Below are 20,827 nucleotides of genomic sequence, written 5' to 3'. Positions count from 1 at the left end.
TATTGGAAGTACAGGGAGATTGTCAGAGGTGACTGCTAGATTTCTGACTTATGTAACTGAATAAATGAAGTGCCATTTCTTAAAATAGGAAAAAGAGAGGAGGAAGAGGAAATTCCAGGCAGAAATTCAGTTTAGTTTTGGAAATAATGAATTCAAAGTTCCAGTAACAGGCAAACAATTTGATAAATGGACCTGGAGCTCAGAGAAGAGATGTGGGTTAAAAAAAGACTTGGAAGTTATCATCATAGAAGTGATAATAAAATGTAACGGAATTAACGAGAAAACCTAGGAAAAGGTATAAAATGGAAAAACAAGAGAAACAAAATCTGAGTCTTAAGGAACTCAGGCATATAAAAGTCTGGTACTGCAGGAAGAGCCAGTAAAAATACTAAAAGGGATTCCATTTCTTCCTGGTTCAATCTTGGAAGGGCATATGTGTCAGGAATTTATTCATTTCTTCTAGATTTTCTAGCTTATGTGCATAGAGGTATTCATAATATTCCCTGAGGGTTGTAACAGACTAATAATGAGGTCTGAAATTGAGACAGTAATAAATAGCCTATCCCCCCTACCAAAAAACAGAAACCCAGGACCAGACGGATTCACAGATGTACAAAGAAGATGTACAAAGAAGAGCTGGTACCACTCCTACTGAAACTACTCCAAAAAATTGAGATGGGACTCTTCCCTAACTCATTCTATGAGACCAGCATAATTCTTATACCCAAACATAGCAAAAATAACAACAAAAAAAGAAAACTTCAGGCCAGTATTCTTGATGAACCTTGATGCAAATATTCTCAACAAAATACTAGCAAACCAAATCCAGTAACACATCAAAAAGCTTATCGACCACGATAAAATAGGCTTTATATCTAGGATGCAAAGTTGGTTCAACATATACAAATCAATAAATGTGATTTATTGCATAAACAGAAATAAAGACAAAAACCACATGATTATCTAAATAGATGCAGAAGAGGGTTTCAATAAAATTCAACATCAATTCGTGTTAAAAATTCTTTAAAAATTCTCAATAAACTAGGTGTGGAAGGAACACACCTCAAAATAATAAGAGCCAGATAGAACAAACCAACAACCAACATCATACTGAATGGGCAAAAGCTGAAAGCATCCCCCTGCAAAAACCGGCACAATGAAAGGATTCCCTTTCTCACCACTCTTGTTCAACATAGTACTAGAAGTCCTCGCCAGGGCAATGAGGAAAGAGAAATAAATAAAGTGCATCCAGATAGGAAGAGAAGTCAAATTATTTCTATTTGCAGATGACATGATCCTATATCTAGAAAACCCCATAGTCTCAGCCCAAAAGCTTTATGAGCAGATAAACAACTTCAGCAAAATCTCAGGATAAAAAATGAATGTGCAAAAATCACTGGCATTCCTATTCACTAACCACAATCAAGCTGAGAGCCAAATCATGAATTCGTCCCATTCACAACTGCCACTGAAAGAATAAAATACCTAGGAATACAGCTAACTAGAGAGGTGAAAGATCTGTACAAGGAGAACTACAAACCACTGCTCAAAAAAATCAGAGATGACACAAATGGAAAAATATTCTATGCTCATGGATAGGAAAAATTAATATCATTAAAGTGGCTGTACTGCCCAAAGCAATTTATGGATTCAATGCTATTCTTACTAACTACCATTTAGATTCTTCACAGAACTAGAAAAAAACTATTTTAAAATTCATATGGAACCAAAAAACAGCCTAAAAAGCCAAGGCAATCCTAAGCAAAGGAACAGAGCTGGAGGCATCTCACTATTTGACTTAAAAATATACTACAGGGCTACAGTAACCAAAAGAGGATGGTACTGGTACAAAACAGACACACAGACCAGTGGAAGAGAATAGAGAACCTAGAAATAAGACTGCATACCTACTGATCTTCGACAAAGCTGACAAAAACATTTATGTGGCCAACAAACATATATTAAAAAAAGCTCAACATCACTGATAATGAGATAAATGCAAATCAAACCCACAATGAGATACCACCTCATGCCTGTCAGAATAGCAATTATTAAAAAGTCAAGAAACAACAGATGCTGGTGAGGCTGTGGAGAAATAGGAATGCTTTTACACTGTTGGTGGTAATGTAAATTAGTTCAGGCATTATGGAAGACAGTATGGTGATTCCTCAAGGATCTAAAACCAGAAATAACATTTGACCTAGCAATCCCATTACTGGGTATATACCCAAAGGAATATAAATCATTCTACTATAAAGACACATGCACACATATGTTTATCGCAGTGCTATTTACAATAGCAAAGTCATGGAACTAATCCAAATGCCCACCAAAGACTGGATAAAGAAAATGTAGTATATATATACCATGGAATACTGTTTAGCCATAAAAAAGGAATGAGATCATGTGGTTCGCAGGGACATGAAGCCATCATCCCCAGCAAACTAACACAGGAACGGAAAACCAAACACTGCATGATCTCACTCATAAGTGGGAGTTGAACAATGAGAACAGGTGGACACAAGGACAGGAACAACACACACCAGGGCCTGTTGTGTGGTGCGACTGAGGAGAGGGAACTTAGAGGACAGGTCAATAGGTACAAAAACCCACCATGGTACATGTATACCTATGTAACAAACCTGCATGTTCTGCACATGTATCCGGAATGTAAAATAATCAAATCAAGCAATGGGGAAAGGATTCCTTATCCAGTAAATAATGGTGCTGAGATCACTGGCTAGTTATATGCAGAAAATTGAATCTGAACCTTGTTCCTTACACCATATACAAAAATTAACTCAAAATGGATTAAAGACTTCAATGTAAAACCCAAAATTATAAAAATCCTGGAAGACAATCTAGGCAGTACCATTCAGGACATAGGCACAGGCAAAGATTTCATTATGAAGATGCCAAAAGCAATTGCAACAAAAGCAAAAATTGACAAGTGGGATCTAATTAAACTAAAGACCTACTGCACAGCAAAAGAAACCATCAACAGAGTAAACAGACAACCTACAGAATGGGAGAAAAATTTTGCAAAGTATTCATTCAACAAAGGTCTAATAATAAGCATCTATAAGGAACTTAAACAAATTTACAAGAAAAAAGCAAACAGCCCCATTAAAAAGTGGGCAAAGGACATGAACAGACACTTTTCTAAAGAAGACATGTATGTAGCCAGCAATCATGAAAAGAAGCTCAACATGACTGATTATTAGAGAAATGCAAGTCAAAACCACAATGAGATACCATCTCACATTGGTGAGAATGGTTATTATTAAAAAGTCAAAAAATAACATATGCTGGCAAGATTATATAGAAAAAGGAACACATACACTGTTGCTAGGAGAGTAAAGTAGTAAATTAGTTCAATCCTATTGGAAGACAGTGTGGCATTTCCTCAAAGACCTCAACACAGAAATACCATTTAACCCAGCAATCCCATTACTGGCTATATACCCAAAGAAATATAAATCATTTTATTATAAAGACACATGCCTGCATATGTTCATTGCAGAAACGTGGTACATTTTCTTCATGTGGTACATGAAATGCTATGCCGCCATAAAAATGGACACTTTGCAGGAATATGGATGGAGCTGGAGGCCATTATCCTTAGGAAACTAACACAGGAAGAGAAAACCAAATACTGCATGCTCTCACAAGTGGAAGCTAAATGATGAGAAAACATGGACACATAGAGGGGAATGACAAAAGACATTCAATTTTATATATCATAAAGTAAAGAGTGAGAGGAGAGAGGATCAGAAAAAGTAACTAATGGATATTAGGCTTAATACCTGGCTGATGAAATAATCTGTCCAAGAAATCCCCAGGACACAAGTTTACCTATTAACAAGCCTCAACATGTACCCCTGAACTGAAAATAAAATATATTTATATATATACTGAAAGGTTATGGTGGGGAAACTTAAAGTCAGAAGCCAAAGGATAAGGGTGTTTCAAGAGGAGGGGGAGCTCAGCTGTTTGGAATCTGCTCAGAAGTGTGGTGGGTGAGGATGAAGATAGAGAAGTGAAAGTTAAATAAGTGACATGTTGGTTGTGATGCCCAATTTTAAGGGGCTGGGGACGGGACATAAATCAATGTGTTAAGGAGTCAGAATCAGTGTGGAAAATGAAGAAATGGATGGAGAGTGAGGGGCTGGCTTTCCTAAAAAGGTTGTGTGTCAAGGAATGAGGAAGGATAGTAGCTTGATATGGAACTGTGATTAGAGGAAGTAGTTACTGTTTTGCATTTGTTTTTAGATGGGAAAGCTTGAACATGAATTTTAATTGTCATAAGAAGGAGCAAGAAGAGAGAAAGATCCATTCTTGATGGGAGGGGAACATATGCTGAGAGGAGCAAAAGAAGGAAGGACAGTCACTGATTTTCCTTTTATTTTGTGATAAAAGTTGAGGACTTGTGCATTGGCTTTTGTTTTCTCTGTTTTGTTTTGTTTTTGTTTTCTTCTTAGTAGAAGGCAACTATCTACTAAGTGGAATGAGGATGGAGGAAGGTGTGAGGTTTGAGGAGAGTAGAGAATGTTTGAAATCACCTTTCAAAAGAGGATGGAGGAGGTTGTTCAAAGAACAGGGTAGGATTAGCAGGCAGTGTTGGGGCCTTTTTGAGGTTTTTCATTAATTTTTTCCCAGCTCCTCACCAATCTATCAGTTCACGAAGAATAAGTAACAATACTATGTGCTCAAAGGAAGTGTTTTCCAGCTCATTGTTGTCCTTTACTTTTGAAATGCTTAACGTGGGGTTGAGATGAATTTTAGGCACAAAAGGCAATAAGAAAACAATACAAGACACTGTATAATCAGATACTAAATTGGGCAATACAAATAATACATGTTGCAAGCATTCAGAAAAAAGACTCTGCAGGGGCTGATCTCATAAAAAGATAGCCTCTGATCTGACCATTAAGGAGTAACAGGATTTTGAGATGGTCACTCCCTGAAGCCTTTTTTTTTTTTTTTTTGTATTGGTTATGATATGTCCATTCCATTGTCTTTTCAGTCCTATAATTTAGAATCTGTGGTTGCTTGTGAGGCACTCATTCTTAGATTTTTCTCTTTATCCAGAAGAGTAGGCTTTTTACACTCTGAAAGTACATGTAGAACTTCCTTGGTACAGAGTGGTGAGTAATTGTGGTAAGGAATTTAAAAAGATCTTTGCAACCATGTATTCCTAAATCTACATTTACTCTCAGGCTGTGCGTCAAGTGGTTCTCATTAAGGCCAGTACTACCCTCTTTAAATATCTTACTGGACATTAGTTTATAATAGATACTTGATAAAATTTCCTGAGCCTGGAATCATACTTCATTTTATGTATTTAACACAAAGCACCTCTTCCATTAAGTTGATATGCACTGAAGTTTTCAGTAACACAATTTCTCTATAAGAAATTTCCTTCTGATATAAGGGAAGATTGTTCTTTGTTTTATTCAGAACTTTACGAAGAGTTTTCAACAGTTCAGAATATTGTGTCACTGATAGCAATGCTGCTTTTGAGCTTTGTGTAGCAAATTCAATATACCTGTGTTTTGGTTACTGTAGCCTTGTAGTATAGTTTGAAGTCAGGTAGCTCGATGGCTCCAGCTTTGTTCTTTTGGCTTAGGATTGTCTTGGCAATGCAGGCTCTTTTTTAGTTCCATATGAACTTTAAGGTAGTTTTTTCCAATTCTGTGAAGAAAGTTATTGGTAGCTTGCATGCTCATGGATAGTAAGAATCAATATCGTGAAAATGGCCATACTGCCCAAGGTAACTTATAGATTCAATGCCATCCCCAATTCAATATACCAATTAAGCGCCTGCCCATTTAATTATGCCATTGGTGGAATTTTACCTGAGTATTGCCATTGAAGTATACTTTATGTTAATTTCAACTTTAAATTCAATTCTTTATATTATATATTATGTTGAATTTTTAAATTCTATGTAAAAGTAGGTTATATTATCTGTCATTTTCATGGTTGTAAGTAGAATATTAAACATTTATATATAAAAGAATTGTTTTGTGTGGAACAGTTAAGAATCACTGTATAGGCACTGGGATCTTGAGAAATTTCCTCTGGGCTTTACAATTAAAAGTCCTAGTATTGGAGTTCCACCTCTAGCTTCTGTATAAATTTGAATAATTTGCTTAAATCACCATGCCAGTTTCCAGGGCAATCAGGCAGGAGAAAGAAATAAAGGGTATTCGATTAGGAAAAGAGGAAGTCAAATTGTCCCTGTTTGCAGATGACATGATTGTATATTTAGAAAACCCCATCATCTCAGCCCACAATCTCCTTAAGCTGATAAGCAACTTCAGCAAAGTCTCAGGATACAAAATCAATGTGCAAAAATCAAAAGCATTCTTACACACCAATAACAGAAAAACAGAGAGCCAAATCATGAGTGAACTCCCATTCACAATTGTTTCAGAGAGAATAAAATACCTAGGAATCCACCTTATAAGGGATGTGAAGGACCTTTTCAAGGAGAACTAAAAACCGCTGCTCAACAAAATAGGACACAAACAAATGGAAGAACATTTCATGCTCATGGATAGGAAGAATTAATATCGTGAAAATGGCCATACTGCCCAAGGTAATTCATAGATTCACTGCCATCCTCATCAAGCTACCAATAACTTTCTTCACAGAATTGGAAAAAACTACTTTAAAATTCATTTGGAACCAAAAAAGAGCCCACATTACGAAGACAATCCTAAGCCAAAAGAACAAAGCTGGAGGCATCATGCTACCTGACTTCAAACTATACTACAAGGCTACAGTAACCAAAACAGCATGGCACTGTTACCAAAATAGAGATATAGACCAATGGAACAGAACAGAGCCCTCAGAAATAATACCACACATCTACAGCCATCTGATCTTTGACAAACCTGACAAAAGAAAGAAATGGGGAAAGGATGCCTTATTTAATAAAAGGTGCTGGGAAAACTGGCTAGCCATATGTAGAAAGCTGAAACTGGATCTCTTCCTTACACTTTATACAAAAATTAATTCAAGATGAATTAAAGACTTAAATGTTAGACCTAAAACCATAAAAACCCTAGAAGAAAACCTAGGCAATACCATTCAGGACATAGGCATGGGCAAGGACTTCATGTCTAAAACACCAAAAGCAATGGCAACAAAAGCCAAAATTGACAAATGGGATCTAATTAAACTAAAGAGCTTCTGCACAGCAAAAGAAACTACCATCACAGTGAACAGGCAACCTACAGAATGGGAGAAAAGTTTTGCAGTCTACTCATCTGACAAAGGCTAATATCCAGAATCTACAAATAACTCAAACAAATTTACAAGAAAAAAACAACCCCATCAAAAAATGGACAAAAGATATGAACAGACACTTCTCAAAAGAAGACGTTTATGCAGCCAACAGACACATGAAAAAATGCTCATCATCACTGGCCATCAGAGAAATGCAAATCAAAACCACAATGAGATACCATCATACACCAGTTAGAATGGTGATCATTAAAAAGTCAGGAAACAACAGGTGCTGGAGAGGATGTGGAGAAATAGGAACACTTTTACACTGTTGGTGGGACTGCAAACTAGTTCACCATTGTGGAAGACAGTGTGGTGATTCCTCAAGGATCTAGAACTAGAGATACCATTTGACCCAGTCATCCCATTACTGGGTATATGCCCAAAGGATTATAAATCTTGTTGCTATAAAGACACATGAACACGAATGTTTATTGCGGCACTATTCATAATAGCAAAGACTTGGAGCGAACCCAAATGTCCAACAATGATAGACTGGATTAAGAAAATGTGGCACATATACACCATGGAATACTATGCAGCCATAAAAAAGGATGAGTTCATGTCCTTTGTAGGGACATGGATGCAGCTGGAAACCATCATTCTCAGCAAACTATTGCAAGGACAGAAAACCAAACACTGCATGTTCTCACTCATAGGTGGGAATTGAACAATGAGAACAGTTGGACACAGGAAGGGGAATATGACACACTGGGGCCTGTCATGGGGTGGGGAAGTGGGTAGGATAGCATGAGGAGATATACCTAATGTAAATGATGAGTTAATGGGTGCAGCACACCAACATGGCACATGTATACATATGTAACAAACCACGTTGTGCACATGTACCCTAGAACTTAAAGTATAATAAAAAAAATTAACAACAACAACAAATCACTGTGTCAGTTTTCCTCACTGGACACCAGGGGATGATGACAGTATCTTCAGGGCTTATGTGAGGATGAAAACTCAAATGGGATATATCTTTACTTGTGAACTGAGGGAAGAATACCCCTACCCCTAGGCATTCACAGTAATATAGATATATATCAGAGAGTATTAAAAGTATTGCATAGCCTTCTTGGCTTGTTAAATTTAGTGATTTGTAAGAAATGTAAAAGATTACTTTATAACAAATAGAGATATATTTTCTGCTTGAATTTAACATATCAATTTTTAAGGTAAGAAATGAAACATGAATGACATACAATTTTTTATGTTTTATACACTTCCAGGTGTATAAATATATTCTTTTATGACTTTAGGGATACTTTTGTGGAAATTTTTTAGAAACTCTGAAACAATTTTTAATTTGTAAATTGGTTATTATTATCTCAGGAAAATCCCAAGGAGGATGCAAGAAATTCCAATAATAGTAAATTGATTCAGGGTTTATAATGAGATTACCAGACTTTCTGAGAATTCTCTTTATGGCTGACTGGAAATACTAGGGAAGTCCTAGGTGATCTACAAACCCCTGAAAGAATCGTCTAGGTATTTAAAAGAAGCCAGTCAAGAGGAATGATAGCACCTTTTTACCTTTACCTTTACCTCTATCATTTCAGTTCTCTTTTCACTGAAAACTACCACTTATTACATTTACCATGTTTCAGGTAATGGGACTAGCAGTGTGCACACGTTATATATTTGACTTCTTACAGCATCCCTATGAAGTAGATTTGTTATCTTTATTTTATAGAGGAATACTCTGTGGCAGAGAGAAGTTACGTAACTTACCCAAGGTCACACAGCTGGCAAGTGCGAGAAAAGGAATTTAAACCAAGGTCTGTTTTTTTTTTTTTTTTTTTTTTTTTTTTTTTTTTTTTTTTTTTTTTAACTCAAAGGGCCAAGAGCTGTTAGAGTTTCTAAAACAGAAAGGATTCTAAGTTATCAGGTATTATATAGTTCCTTTCTCAACTGGCATCCATCTCAGAATCTTTAGACTCCACTCTAAAATTACCTCATTTACAACAGAAATTGCCTTCTCTTTGTTTTCTATACTTTTCTCTTCTATAAAGTTAATTTTTATACCTGTGCTCTGGAGTTGATGTCTTCCTATTTTTTTGTGAGAGCCAAAGCCATCAATTTTCCTCTTTCTTCAGAGCAGTGATTCTCAAATCTTAGCTTACTTGAAAATCACCTGGAGGGCTTGTTAACACAGATACCTGAGCCACATACCTAGTGTTTTTGATTCAGTAGGTCTGGGGTATGGAGAATTTCTCATTCTAACAAATTGCTAACATACAGTGATGCACCTAGCCCAAAGACTGCACTTTGAGTACCACTGCTCTAGACTTTAGAGAAAAGGTTGGCAAATTACAAGCTAAGAAATGTTGTACATTTTTAAATGGTTAAAAAAATCACCGTATTTTCTGACATGTGAACATTATATGAAATTCAATTTTAATGTTTATTAATAATAAAGTTTTATTGGAACACACTATGTATTATCTGTTTAAATAGATATTTATGTAGGCTGCTTTCTCTCTACAACATTAAAATCAAGTAGTTGTGACAGAGATTGTATGGCTTACAAGCCTGAAATATTTATTATCTGGCCATTTACAGAATCAGTTTGCTGACCCCTGCTCTAAGGCAGTAATTCTCAATCCTAGCTGGACACTGGAATCCCTTGGGGAGCCCTGTAAAATATGGATGCCTAGGTCCCACCCTCAGAAATTCTGACTTAATTGGCCTGTAGTGCAACCTAGAGAATCCTTAACATATAAACATTCCTAATTTGTCCTATCTAAAGAAAACAAAACAAAAAGCAAGGCACCTAACAAAACTACTCTATCTACCTATAAGAAAGAACTAGATAGTCCAAACTCCTTATTTTATAGATTAGGGAAAAGATGTTTAGCAATATGAATTATTTGTCCATATTAAAAGAGGTTGCTGCTGTTATTATATTTGTAACAAATTATAGTTGCATATTGCTTTAATAATGAATTTTTTTTCTTTTTTACAATCCAGGTTGTATTTTTTAAAGTATTACATGTCCACTGTTAAAAATACAAACCAAATATATGTAGATAGGTTTAAATTCAGTGCATAAGGTGAAAATCAACTAGTCAAGTTTTCTTAATAGCCACTTTTTCCATTTGGGAATCAAATAAAGTAGTTGGTTTGTATTTAAGGGCCATAGTTTAAGAACAGCATACATACACACTAGAGTTACATGCATTACCGAGAGATGTTCACATTCAGAGAGACACTCAGATCTAAGATCAATTCAGAAACTGATAGATTCCTATTTCTCCTCTCACAATCATTCCCTGACTTTTGTTCATGGAGTACAATGAGGTAAATCCCCTCACAGTTTCTAGTATTTCCTTATTCCCTATGTCTTTATTTCTCTCATTTACTGATGGGATAGTTGGATAAGTTGTTCTTTGTGAATGATTTTCCTATAGTATAGCGGTATAAAATGAAAACTGTCATGCATCCCTTCCTAAGCCAATAGCAACACTGTTAAAATTTTACACACACACACACACCCCTACACCTCTACCTACAAGGGTATGTAAATATACAAATACAAATACCCTCATACAATATCAGCTCTTTTGCAACCTTATTTTTACATAAAATTTTATGTATAACTTGGATATTTTTCCACATAAGAATATGTGTATATATATCTTATATTCCTATGTTATGAATAAACTGTAATTTTAAAAAATAAATTCCAAACTGATGGATATTTTAGATACACATACACACACATATATCTGGGATAAATTCCTGAAAGTTGAATCACTACATCAAACGTAATTTGCCTTTTTAAATATTTGATAGATAATTCCAGATTACCTTCCAAAAAGTTTTTACCAATCAATGCATCTCAATTAATACTTCATGTGTCAATTTTAATAACCTTTTCTAACTTTTATATTTTTTCTTAAATATGAGGTTGAACATTTTTAATGTGTTTTGTGGTCTTTTCGTGAATTACTACTTCATGTCCCTTGACTGCTTCATTCGGTTTTATATTTTCTCTTAGTGATTTATGAAAGTTCTATGTATGTTAAGACAATTTCCCATGGAATGTGTTATAAATAGTTTCCCAGTTTTGTTGTTTGTCATTGTGTATAACTTACCCAAGGAGAAGTTTTATATTTTCGAATAGTCACAATTGTCTATCTTTTCTTGCACAGCTTCAGGCTCCTGTATTCCAATATTATACAAAACCAAATCTGTGTTTTCTTCTAATATGTTTACAGTTTCAGTTTTTATACTTGAATAATTGATCCATCCAGACTTTATTTTGATGGCAGGGTTCATCATTAATATTCTCATTGGACACTATGAGATACTTATTATCCTCATTTTACAAATGGGAATCTGGCATGGAAGTGATTTTCCAGGACTACTACTTGCAGTATGGAAGCCTAGACTTACTCTATTGCCTACAAAAATATGTATGGGCGGTTATAACTTTCTTCTACCATAGCAAATGTTATTCTTCTTGCAGATATACTGTTCTGCTGAACTCTTTGCCTAAAAATATGGAATATTCTTTAGTGGGACATTGCCATTGTAGTTAATGCCCCATTTCCTGCATCTATAAAATGAGAGTAGTAAGTTGGCTACCGTAGTCCACTTAAGAAAATTAGGCAGTAAATCTACAGGTATAGCCCTGGGATTTTGTAGGCTAGACAAGTATACTCAGGTGTTTTAAAGAAGTTTTTAGGGCTAAGGGCCTTTTTAAAAAAATGTATACATATTACAATGGTATCTAAAGCCCTATTAGAAGTCCTCCCTGATTGCCTTGACAGGGAATCCTACATGTACTTTTCCACTTGTGACTTGTTTCATTTAATCCTTGCTTGTGAACTGCTCTGAGATTTGTAACATTTTCTCGTTCTTCTTTTTGATCTTTCTCTCCTGGGCCATCCAAATATCCCAGCAACTACTAAATAAAATAATATTAATAACATATGTAAATTTCCTTTTCCCCACTTCCAATGGAAAAAAAAATGGTACTTACTCACAGGTTGAATAAAGTAGGTTTTTAAAAATTCCTCTGAATCCGCAGTGGAGAAAGGCATTTTTAAGTTCTCCTATGTTTTCCATGGCATTGAGTTGTTATATTTGGGTTCATTTATTAGGAAGAGCTGCAGGAAATGTGACCTGCTATAAATCTTGGGAGGGGAAAGTGTTATTAACTGAAATGCTCAGTTTTGCATTTAAGGTCCGTTAAAAAAAAAAAAAAAAAGTTGTGGAATGATGAGAGCTGGGCATCCATGTAGATTTTTTAATGTCCTGGAAGTCACTGGTTGTGTTGTAAGTGCTTACAATTTGTAATTACCTAGGCTCCTAAGACAGACGGAACTGGAAATCAAAATAAGTGGCTGCCTTCTCTTACGTTGCCAAAGGATCTCCAGCTTAGGATAAGATTGCCTCTTTCTTCCTAAAAAAAGGCACAAACAATGACAGCCCAAAATAGCTATTTAGTCAGAACTGACGACACTTTCTGAATGCTTGTCATTAAGAGAGAAATAGAAAATCCTGCTTTTCTTCTTCCTTTAATTTCTCTCCCTTAAATACCTTGCTTCCTCCTGAAGCTGCCTCACCTCATTGCCCAGGAGAAATGCCCAGTAACTCTGATGGTGCTTCAGCACTACTGCAGGCTCCAGAGGGGAGGTGGCTTATGCAAAACATATTAAAGAAAAATCCTAAAAGTCACTGCAGCTTTTTCTAGTGAGTTATGCTGATCTTCCCTGTTGCTGGAAGCTGATGGGGAGCATCGTGGCAAAGACATAACCACTTTTTTTTCCTCCCACTATTTTTGCTGCAGTGAGAACTGTTCATTTCTGCTTGCATTTTGCCAGATAGCTTTAGAATTCTAGCTGAGAATTAGGGCTTCCCATGGCTGGAAATAAGGGTATAGCACCCTAAATTGTACTTTGTCCTTTTGATTAAGTAAAAATTGAGTTAATTTGTAGCATCCGGTGCCTGGCAGGAATGACAACAGACAGAAGGCTCTGACGGATGTTTTTAAGTTTTTTTCTTTTTTTTCCTTATGGATTTATAGGGGCAGAAGCTTTTATTTTTCTCTCTTGCTCTCTCCCTTCCGGAGCCTGCTGAACATTTTACATTCAGCAGCAGTTGCTACTGAATCTGAGGTTATGTTATCCCCTGGAATCTTCTGTTTCCATTTCAACCCCATCTCATTACTGATTGTCATTTACCAATAAAACATAGTTTTGGAAAATTGGCCACATCGTTTTATTATGGAGTCTGGCAACTTTAGATAGCCCTAAAAGATGTAACAGGGCAGGGAAGTAGGAGAAGGTGGTACTTCTCAGTCCTGTAACCACAGATCACCCCAGAGGAACCCAGTTCACATTTTAGGGGACTTTATGTGACAATGATCTTTTGGTCCTAGTCCTATTCCACATGGAGAAGCAGAATGAGACATGTTTGCAGTGATTTGTAGTATTTGCCAAACAGGGTGCTGCACCAGAATAGCCTGGAATATAGTGCAGAGCTCATATTAAACCTCCAAAGGGAAAAGGGTTTCCTCTTCATTTACAGTCTGCCTGATGCGATCCCATTGTAAAGTGTTTAATAGGATAACACTAGGGCTCTCCAGAAATATGAGTAACTCATTGGTTAAATTTCAATTCTTCACCTTTCCCCCCCTCCTTCCTGAGTGAGCTCATTCCCCCCTCCTTCTTTTTTTTTTTTTTTTTTTTTTTAATCCAGTGATTTAAAATGCTAGAAGGAAAAGCAACTGAGGTCTTAACTTTCAGACGCTGAATTCTCATCTAATTGAAATTACTGGGCATAATGCTATATATAGCCAATGAAGAGATTTTGAGCTCTCACTCAGTGCCTTCAAGACATGTCGTTTTGTAGTCAGAGAAAACAGAGATCAATGCATTTTCAAACTGACAGAGGGAACGGATGCTCTTTAGTAGCACATGCCCAGGATCGTGTGTGTGGGGCTTGCGCTGTGCTGAGAAGCTGAATACCGGTCCATATGCTCCTTATTTACTGCAATGTTCTTTGCATGTTACTGTGCACTCCGGACTAACGTGAAGGTAAGAGGAAGCGAGCCGGCAACTGGGCACAATATACATGTTAAACCAGCTGCAGAAAATGTCTACCTTGTGTAGCTTCAGGACTTTTCGGATTGCTGGCTGAGCAGGCAGATTATTACAGGTGGTTGCAAAGGCTTTGTTTTATTGTTGCCGTGCAGCCTCGCTGGGGGAGCATGTTGGAACGCTGCTGTGAAGTGACCTTCAGGTTTAACTGTTTGTAATTCAGGTTCACGCTCATAGTTGGGGGGTGGAGAGGGGGGAGGAAAAGATGAAAATTATTTAGGTAGGCCAGAACCAAGAAATCAGAGAAGGTAAAAAGCTATAGAGCATGCTTTGAATTATGATTTAGTCTTTCTTTTAAAAAGTGCTGTGAGCTTCCTGTGTTCTTGCAGCTGAATTGCTTAAGAGCCGGGGGATTAAATCTAGTGACTGTAATGGCATTAGATGTGATCTGTGGGACACCTGACCATCCTGTGCATATCAACAAATGATTTTCACTGGGAATTGCCGATATTGATTATACAAATCGTCAGCTCTGGGTGGGCTGGTTGCTTCAGTTGCGTGGGTGCTGCTGTCCCGCTGTTGTCACCCCACTGACATTCACTTGCTGTAGCTAATGAGCCTCTGAAGTTGAGCCCAAGTTTGGGAGATTTACCCCCTGTCACGAACAGGGCATTATTATTGAGAAGGTTTTCTGACACTGTGTTCATTCAGCACTGAGCCGGCCAGACCAGCTGTGGAATTCCAGTTGCATCATTTAAGTGAATTACATCCTTGGTTAACATTTTGAGCTTATATTTCTTGTAGAAGGAAGTCCAAAAGGAAAGTGATTGCCTTGAGAAAAAAAATTAAGAGGCAGTTAAGACTACCTAAATTAAGAATCTTTTTTTTTTTTTAAGTCAATATAAAGTGTTTCCTCCTTTTATTTTACTAGGGGAGTGTTTTAATGTGTCTGGATACTAAAGTTTCATTTTCTGTGTTTACAAGTTTTATTAAAGAACTCCCTGCTGCTCACTCTTTTGTAAGCTTTTTTATTTTCTATTTGAATTTCAAACAGGTAGTATTTATGTTTTGATGACCAATTCTTTTACAACTACAACCTGGAAGCATTCTGTGGATCATTTTTCAGAGTTCTATAGAATTTGCTTTTTGCTACTTTTAAAATGAACTTTAGTAGTCAATTTTCCTCCATGTATAAGATGTAGACAGTAAACAACATGAAAAAAATAATTAAAAATATGAAAAATGTGCCGAAATATCATCTTGGATTTCTCTATTATCATCTCCTGTTCCAAAGTATGGGTATGACATGCATTGTTTTGCAAGCTCAGTAAATTGTAAATGTTTTCCCTCCTCATCTTTTTGAAAGGAGAAAAGTACTTTATTCAGAGGAAGCTCCATAAATAATTTAGATAAAGAGATAACAATTGTTTTGCTATTTCATTGTTATATTTTGGAAGTGCAGGAAAACTTAAGTCCAAAGTTCTTTCATAATGGGCTTTGGGAAATTTCTTTTTACTCTAACCTACTAATAGTTGTCTTTATGAATTTAGCTTTACATTTTTCTCATTTAAATTCATAAGCAAAGTAATAAAAGCTTCACTAACAATATCTTAACTAAATTCAGATTACTTTTGAATAATAAATTCCTAGTACTTTGGCTAATCTGTACTAAGATATAGATACTTCTTATGTATTGATTGATAGAAATTGAGACCATATGCATTGCCACATACATATATAACCTTCCTTTGAGCAGATTAGTTTTAATTTTAATTATGCTTCTATCTTTTCAGTAATTAGCTCTTGCACTTCCTTAAATAATTCATAATTTTTTAGGGTTATCTTGTCTTTCTGAGATAGCAAGTTTTGCCAAAGAGTTTGCAGTTCATTTGTGGTCTGTTATTTTATCACATTGGTGCAATAAAGTCTCATGTAATATTTTTATCTATTTTGATTTTGGTTTTAGTTTATTTATATTACATTTAAAAAGTGTTTGCTTTTATTTCTATTGTTATAAGAACTACTTATTTCCTTGGTCTGCCAAATTCTTTCTTATTGTATATAGTTTCTCATGTTTGCCATGATTTAACATGATTCTTGTTACAGTTACCCAAAACTTCAAGGTGCTTAAAATTCAAAGGATAGAAACATTTCTTGTCTTTTTTTTTTTCTTTGCACACAATAGACCACTAATGTCACAGTGTTTTATTCTAGAATAAACTTTTTTGTTAATTGGACCTTTATAAAATATAACAAATAATTTTATTGAGAGTGGTGTTTTAAGATATTTTATGTTTTTATGTAATAAGTCCACATACCCACATACACACACACACACACACACACACACACACACGTATATTTACAGACATCAGAATGTGACTCCTGGGTCACCATTTATTCATTCATCTATTACAATTTTTTGAATGACATCTATGATTTATGCTCTATGCTAGAGTCTTGGAAACTAAGATAAATAGAAACAGTGCTTGCTTTTAAGAAGCTTCCAGTTAGAAAAAGACACAGACTATAAACAAATAAATGCTTTGAAGTATTTCTGACCCATAATGGACATCTATGCAGGGCGTTATTGTAGGAGAAAGAGACAAGTAAACAAAACAAACAAACAAAATCACAGGCTAATTTTACCTGGACTAATCAAGAAAGATTTTGCTGTGAGGTCACTTTTAAATTGAATCTTGACAGCTAATGGACTTTTGCCAAGAATCTTGGAGTAAGGAAGGCATGCTGGGTAAAGGGAGTGGCGAAAGCACAGAGCTAAGACACAGAGCACTTCAAAGAGCTACAAATAGTTTGAAATGGTTAGAACATGGGTTCTTACAAGGCTGAAGAGTGAAATAATGGGGTAAATCATAAAGGAAAGATAAACCAATGCTGTGAGAATTGACTGAGTGGTCATCACAATCTAACTCTTTGGAAATGGTGTTACTTTGCTACCTATTTTCTAGGAGAGCTTTCAACAGAAGGAAATGAAATGAATGAAAACTTCTAATCAATGGCCATTATTTATGTCCTGTGTTTTCCTGTTAGTTTTAAATAGAGTTTGATAAAGATTCACATTACATTGGCTTCAGTTTTTATTTTAACTTTTTACAAAATATGATTAGAACAGTTTAGTTTTAGTCTACTCACTAAAAAGAAGCAATGTGATCATCATGTACACAGGTAGTTTAGTTTCCATCTGACATTGTCTGTATTATATGAAAAGTGCCTCTTTAATGAGAAAATATACAGGAAGCTTGTTGCATCAGATGTCTGTATCATTTTTGTCTTTGGAAATGGATCTATTTTTGAAGGTAATGATACTGATGACAATTTTTGAAATAATTTTATCTTCCTCATCTCACTATTTCCCTTTTTTCATTGCTACTACAAACATACCCACATGTACATTCACAAACCCACAATCCCTGAAATATGAATTGCAAGTATTAGACCTATAGCACAGGTAAGAAAACTAAGATAGAGAGAGGAAATGACTAGTTACTCAGTTCCACAGTGTGTCAGAGCAGAATCTCTTGAGGGTTGACTTATTACTCTTTCGAGTAAATCCTGCTGCCTACTGCATAAATTCTAGAATTCTGCTCCTTTATTTTTAAAACTTGCTGGCGTAAATATAAAAGCTTTTAAGAAAAAGACTGTAACAGAATGGTTTTAAAGTATGGGTTTTTGGGATTTCAAAAGAACTACATTTGAACTTGTCTTCCCCATTTATTGCATAGCTTAAGAAAGTTTAGTTTTTTCTCATCTGTAAAAAGAGGTATAATAATAGCTCTTAGCTATTATAAGTAGTATGTTAGATAAGGCATGTGAACACTATAAAAAGTTCTTAGACTATAGTAATAACTCAATCAATTTAACTTATCATTGAAAAACAAAGATCACCAAGTGACAGTAAGGCTTCAGAATGCCTTCAGTAAGAATCACATTAGAAATTGAGCTCAATTAAAATATATCTATAAGTAATGAGAAACACATTTAGGTATAATATTTCCTGTCCCACCATAATAACCATCACAATGACACATATGCATAGTCACATGTTAGCTCCATGGAACCTGGAGTTCTAGTTGTTTTGTTCACCTTTATATCGTCAGCACAAAGAATAATGGTAAGTACATAGTAGGTACTCAAGAGATACTTTAAAAGAATGTATTAACTGAGTCTCAGATTTCTTTTTTATTCACTCAGCTTCTTTTCACATTATTTGTTTATGTTAATGCTGGTTAAATTATTTTGAGAGAAAGAAAAAAAGGAAGAAAAAACCTCGTAGCCTTTGAAGTCATATAGGCTTCAGTTTGAATAGTACTGGATTTGCCAATCGCAAACCACTTACACTAAGTCACGTACTCTTTTGGATCTGCTCAACCAGGTTGTAGAGCTAGTTTGGAGGGAATCAATAATTCACACTAAAACAATGTATTGAAGCCTAAACACTGTAGAATTCAGACATTTATCATGTTAATTTTCACCAGGTTTATTCAGTGAAATTGCTGTTTACCAAACTCCCCCTCTTTCTGCCCCGATAATTTTCTGGAATTGTTTTCCTGTGATGGGAATCCTTTCTCTGCATTGTCCATATTTGTCTAAATTCTCTCATTCCTTTAATAAATGGTATAGGGTGTCTATATTCCAAGGACTGGAACCCAGTCACACTAACTCCAATGCTTTATCTCTCCTTTAACTTAGTGAGTACAATTTCTCCATCATTTATGGCAATACATCTTCTACTGCCTTATATCATAACTTGCATTATTATTTTACACTGATAGTTAATTTTGCTTATGTTTGGGTATTTCCCTCACCCCAACAAAATTTTAAGAATTTTGCAGACAGGAACTATAAACTATTTTCTTAATTTTTTTCTTACAGTTTATTCATATTTAGGGATTCAAAAAATGATCAGTGGACTAACTGAAAAGGAAACTTCCAGAAACTCTGTCTCCTTATGCTGCTGACACCTACTCTTTGCTAGATCCTATGATGCATCCCACATATTGATGCTTTTAATAAACACATAATTTGTTGTAGGCAGGACTTGGAATTATGAATCAGAATGTGTGGACAGTTCGAGTAACACCTATGGCTCATAACAAGTCAGAGATGGTACCTCTTAGGGTTCCAATTGAATAACTATCTCTTTCAGGATACCTATAATGTATTAGTTCCTTATGGAACTCCTTTAGTATGGTCTCCAAATGGTTATGAGCCATTTGGACACCAGTTCAGTATATTGGGTTTATAATACCTAAGCCTACTTAACATGTTAGATCTACAGTTTCTAACAAAGCCCATTAACTCACAACTTAAAAAATGAAACAAGGATTTAATAAAAAAAGGATAAAACAGCACATTGAACAATAACAATAATAGTTACCATTTGTCAAACTCTTAGCATGAACCCTGGACTATATCAACAAGTTTAAATGTATTTTCTCAAAATGCTTCCCAGTAACATAAGATTTGTGCATTTTGATCATTATTATTTTATAGATAAGGAAACTAATGTTTAGGAAACACAAATAACTTGCCTAATATTATAACCATTAGGTGCAAGTCAACTCACCTTCTAAACCAGGTCTGTTCCACTGGAAACCTTTTTAACAACCTACCTCAATAGATAATATAGATATGAAAACTACAATGAATATGTTACAGACATCTCAAATCTTTTTTTAAAATTAGGTAAGGAATTCAGTAAACAATAAAATTGCATATGTCTTACATGGCATGACCTTGCCATTCCTTTTCTTGGCTTCTTTCCAATACATGTTGGCCAGAGTCAGACCTGAGGCTTTCTTTTGTATTCTGCATTCATCCTTCACCAAATATTTGATAAGTACCTATTATGGGTCAGGCACTGACTTGGGTGTTATAAATAAAGGATAAAATAAAACAGACAGTAATCTCCACCCTCATAGAACTTATATGCTAGTGAGGTAGGTAGAAAATAAACAAGACAGTTAAGTAAAATACATAGTACATAATGATAAGTGCCAAGTCAAAAAATCATGGAAGGAAATTGGAAGTGTGCATTGGCAGATGGGTTGGTTTAGAGTTTTAGATAAGATGGTTAGTGAAGGTCTCACTGAGAATATGGCTTGGAGTAAAGACCTAAAAGATATAAACAATATATACATGTTGGAAAAAGTAACAGAAATTGTAAGTGCAAAGACCCTGAGCTAGAAGCCTGCCTGGCATGTTAAGGAACATCTAAGAAGCCAGTGTGGCTGAAGAGAGAATGGTCAAGAACATGTCACAGTGAAAAGATCATGTAGGACTTTCCCAGTGAGATGAGAAGCCAGCTGGATTTTGAACAGAAGGGTCACATCATTTAGCTAACATTTAAACAGGATCACTCAGGTTGCTATGTTGAAAAGAGACTTTAAGGGAACAAGGGCAGGAGCAGAGAGACCAGGTAGAAGTTCCTGCAGTAAAACAGTGGAGAGATGTTG

The 20,827-nt window shown here is 35.5% G+C and overlaps 1 protein-coding gene across 20 annotated transcripts in view; it reads left to right on the top strand.

Annotated features, from left to right (window-relative positions):
- DLG2 (discs large MAGUK scaffold protein 2) overlaps positions 1-20,827 on the top strand; it is a 2,233,585-nt gene that overhangs the window by 747,835 nt on the left and 1,464,923 nt on the right. For 6 of the 20 annotated variants that reach the window (XM_045370180.3, XM_074014951.1, XM_015436071.4 and 3 more), the window contains exon 1: positions 14,004-14,348. The exons of the other annotated variants lie outside the window; for them this stretch is intronic. In XM_045370180.3, the coding sequence (XP_045226115.1) occupies positions 14,307-14,348 (42 nt within the window). In that variant the 5' untranslated portion in view covers positions 14,004-14,306. Of the gene's footprint in view, positions 1-14,003; positions 14,349-20,827 lie in introns of those variants that run through there. 20 annotated transcript variants of the gene reach the window in all.

The sequence above is a fragment of the Macaca fascicularis genome, chromosome 14 (assembly GCF_037993035.2).
Source record: "Macaca fascicularis isolate 582-1 chromosome 14, T2T-MFA8v1.1".
Lineage (NCBI taxonomy): Eukaryota > Metazoa > Chordata > Mammalia > Primates > Cercopithecidae > Macaca > Macaca fascicularis.
Note: the sequence above shows the minus strand (reverse complement) of the source record. Positions and strands in the feature narration are given on the sequence as shown.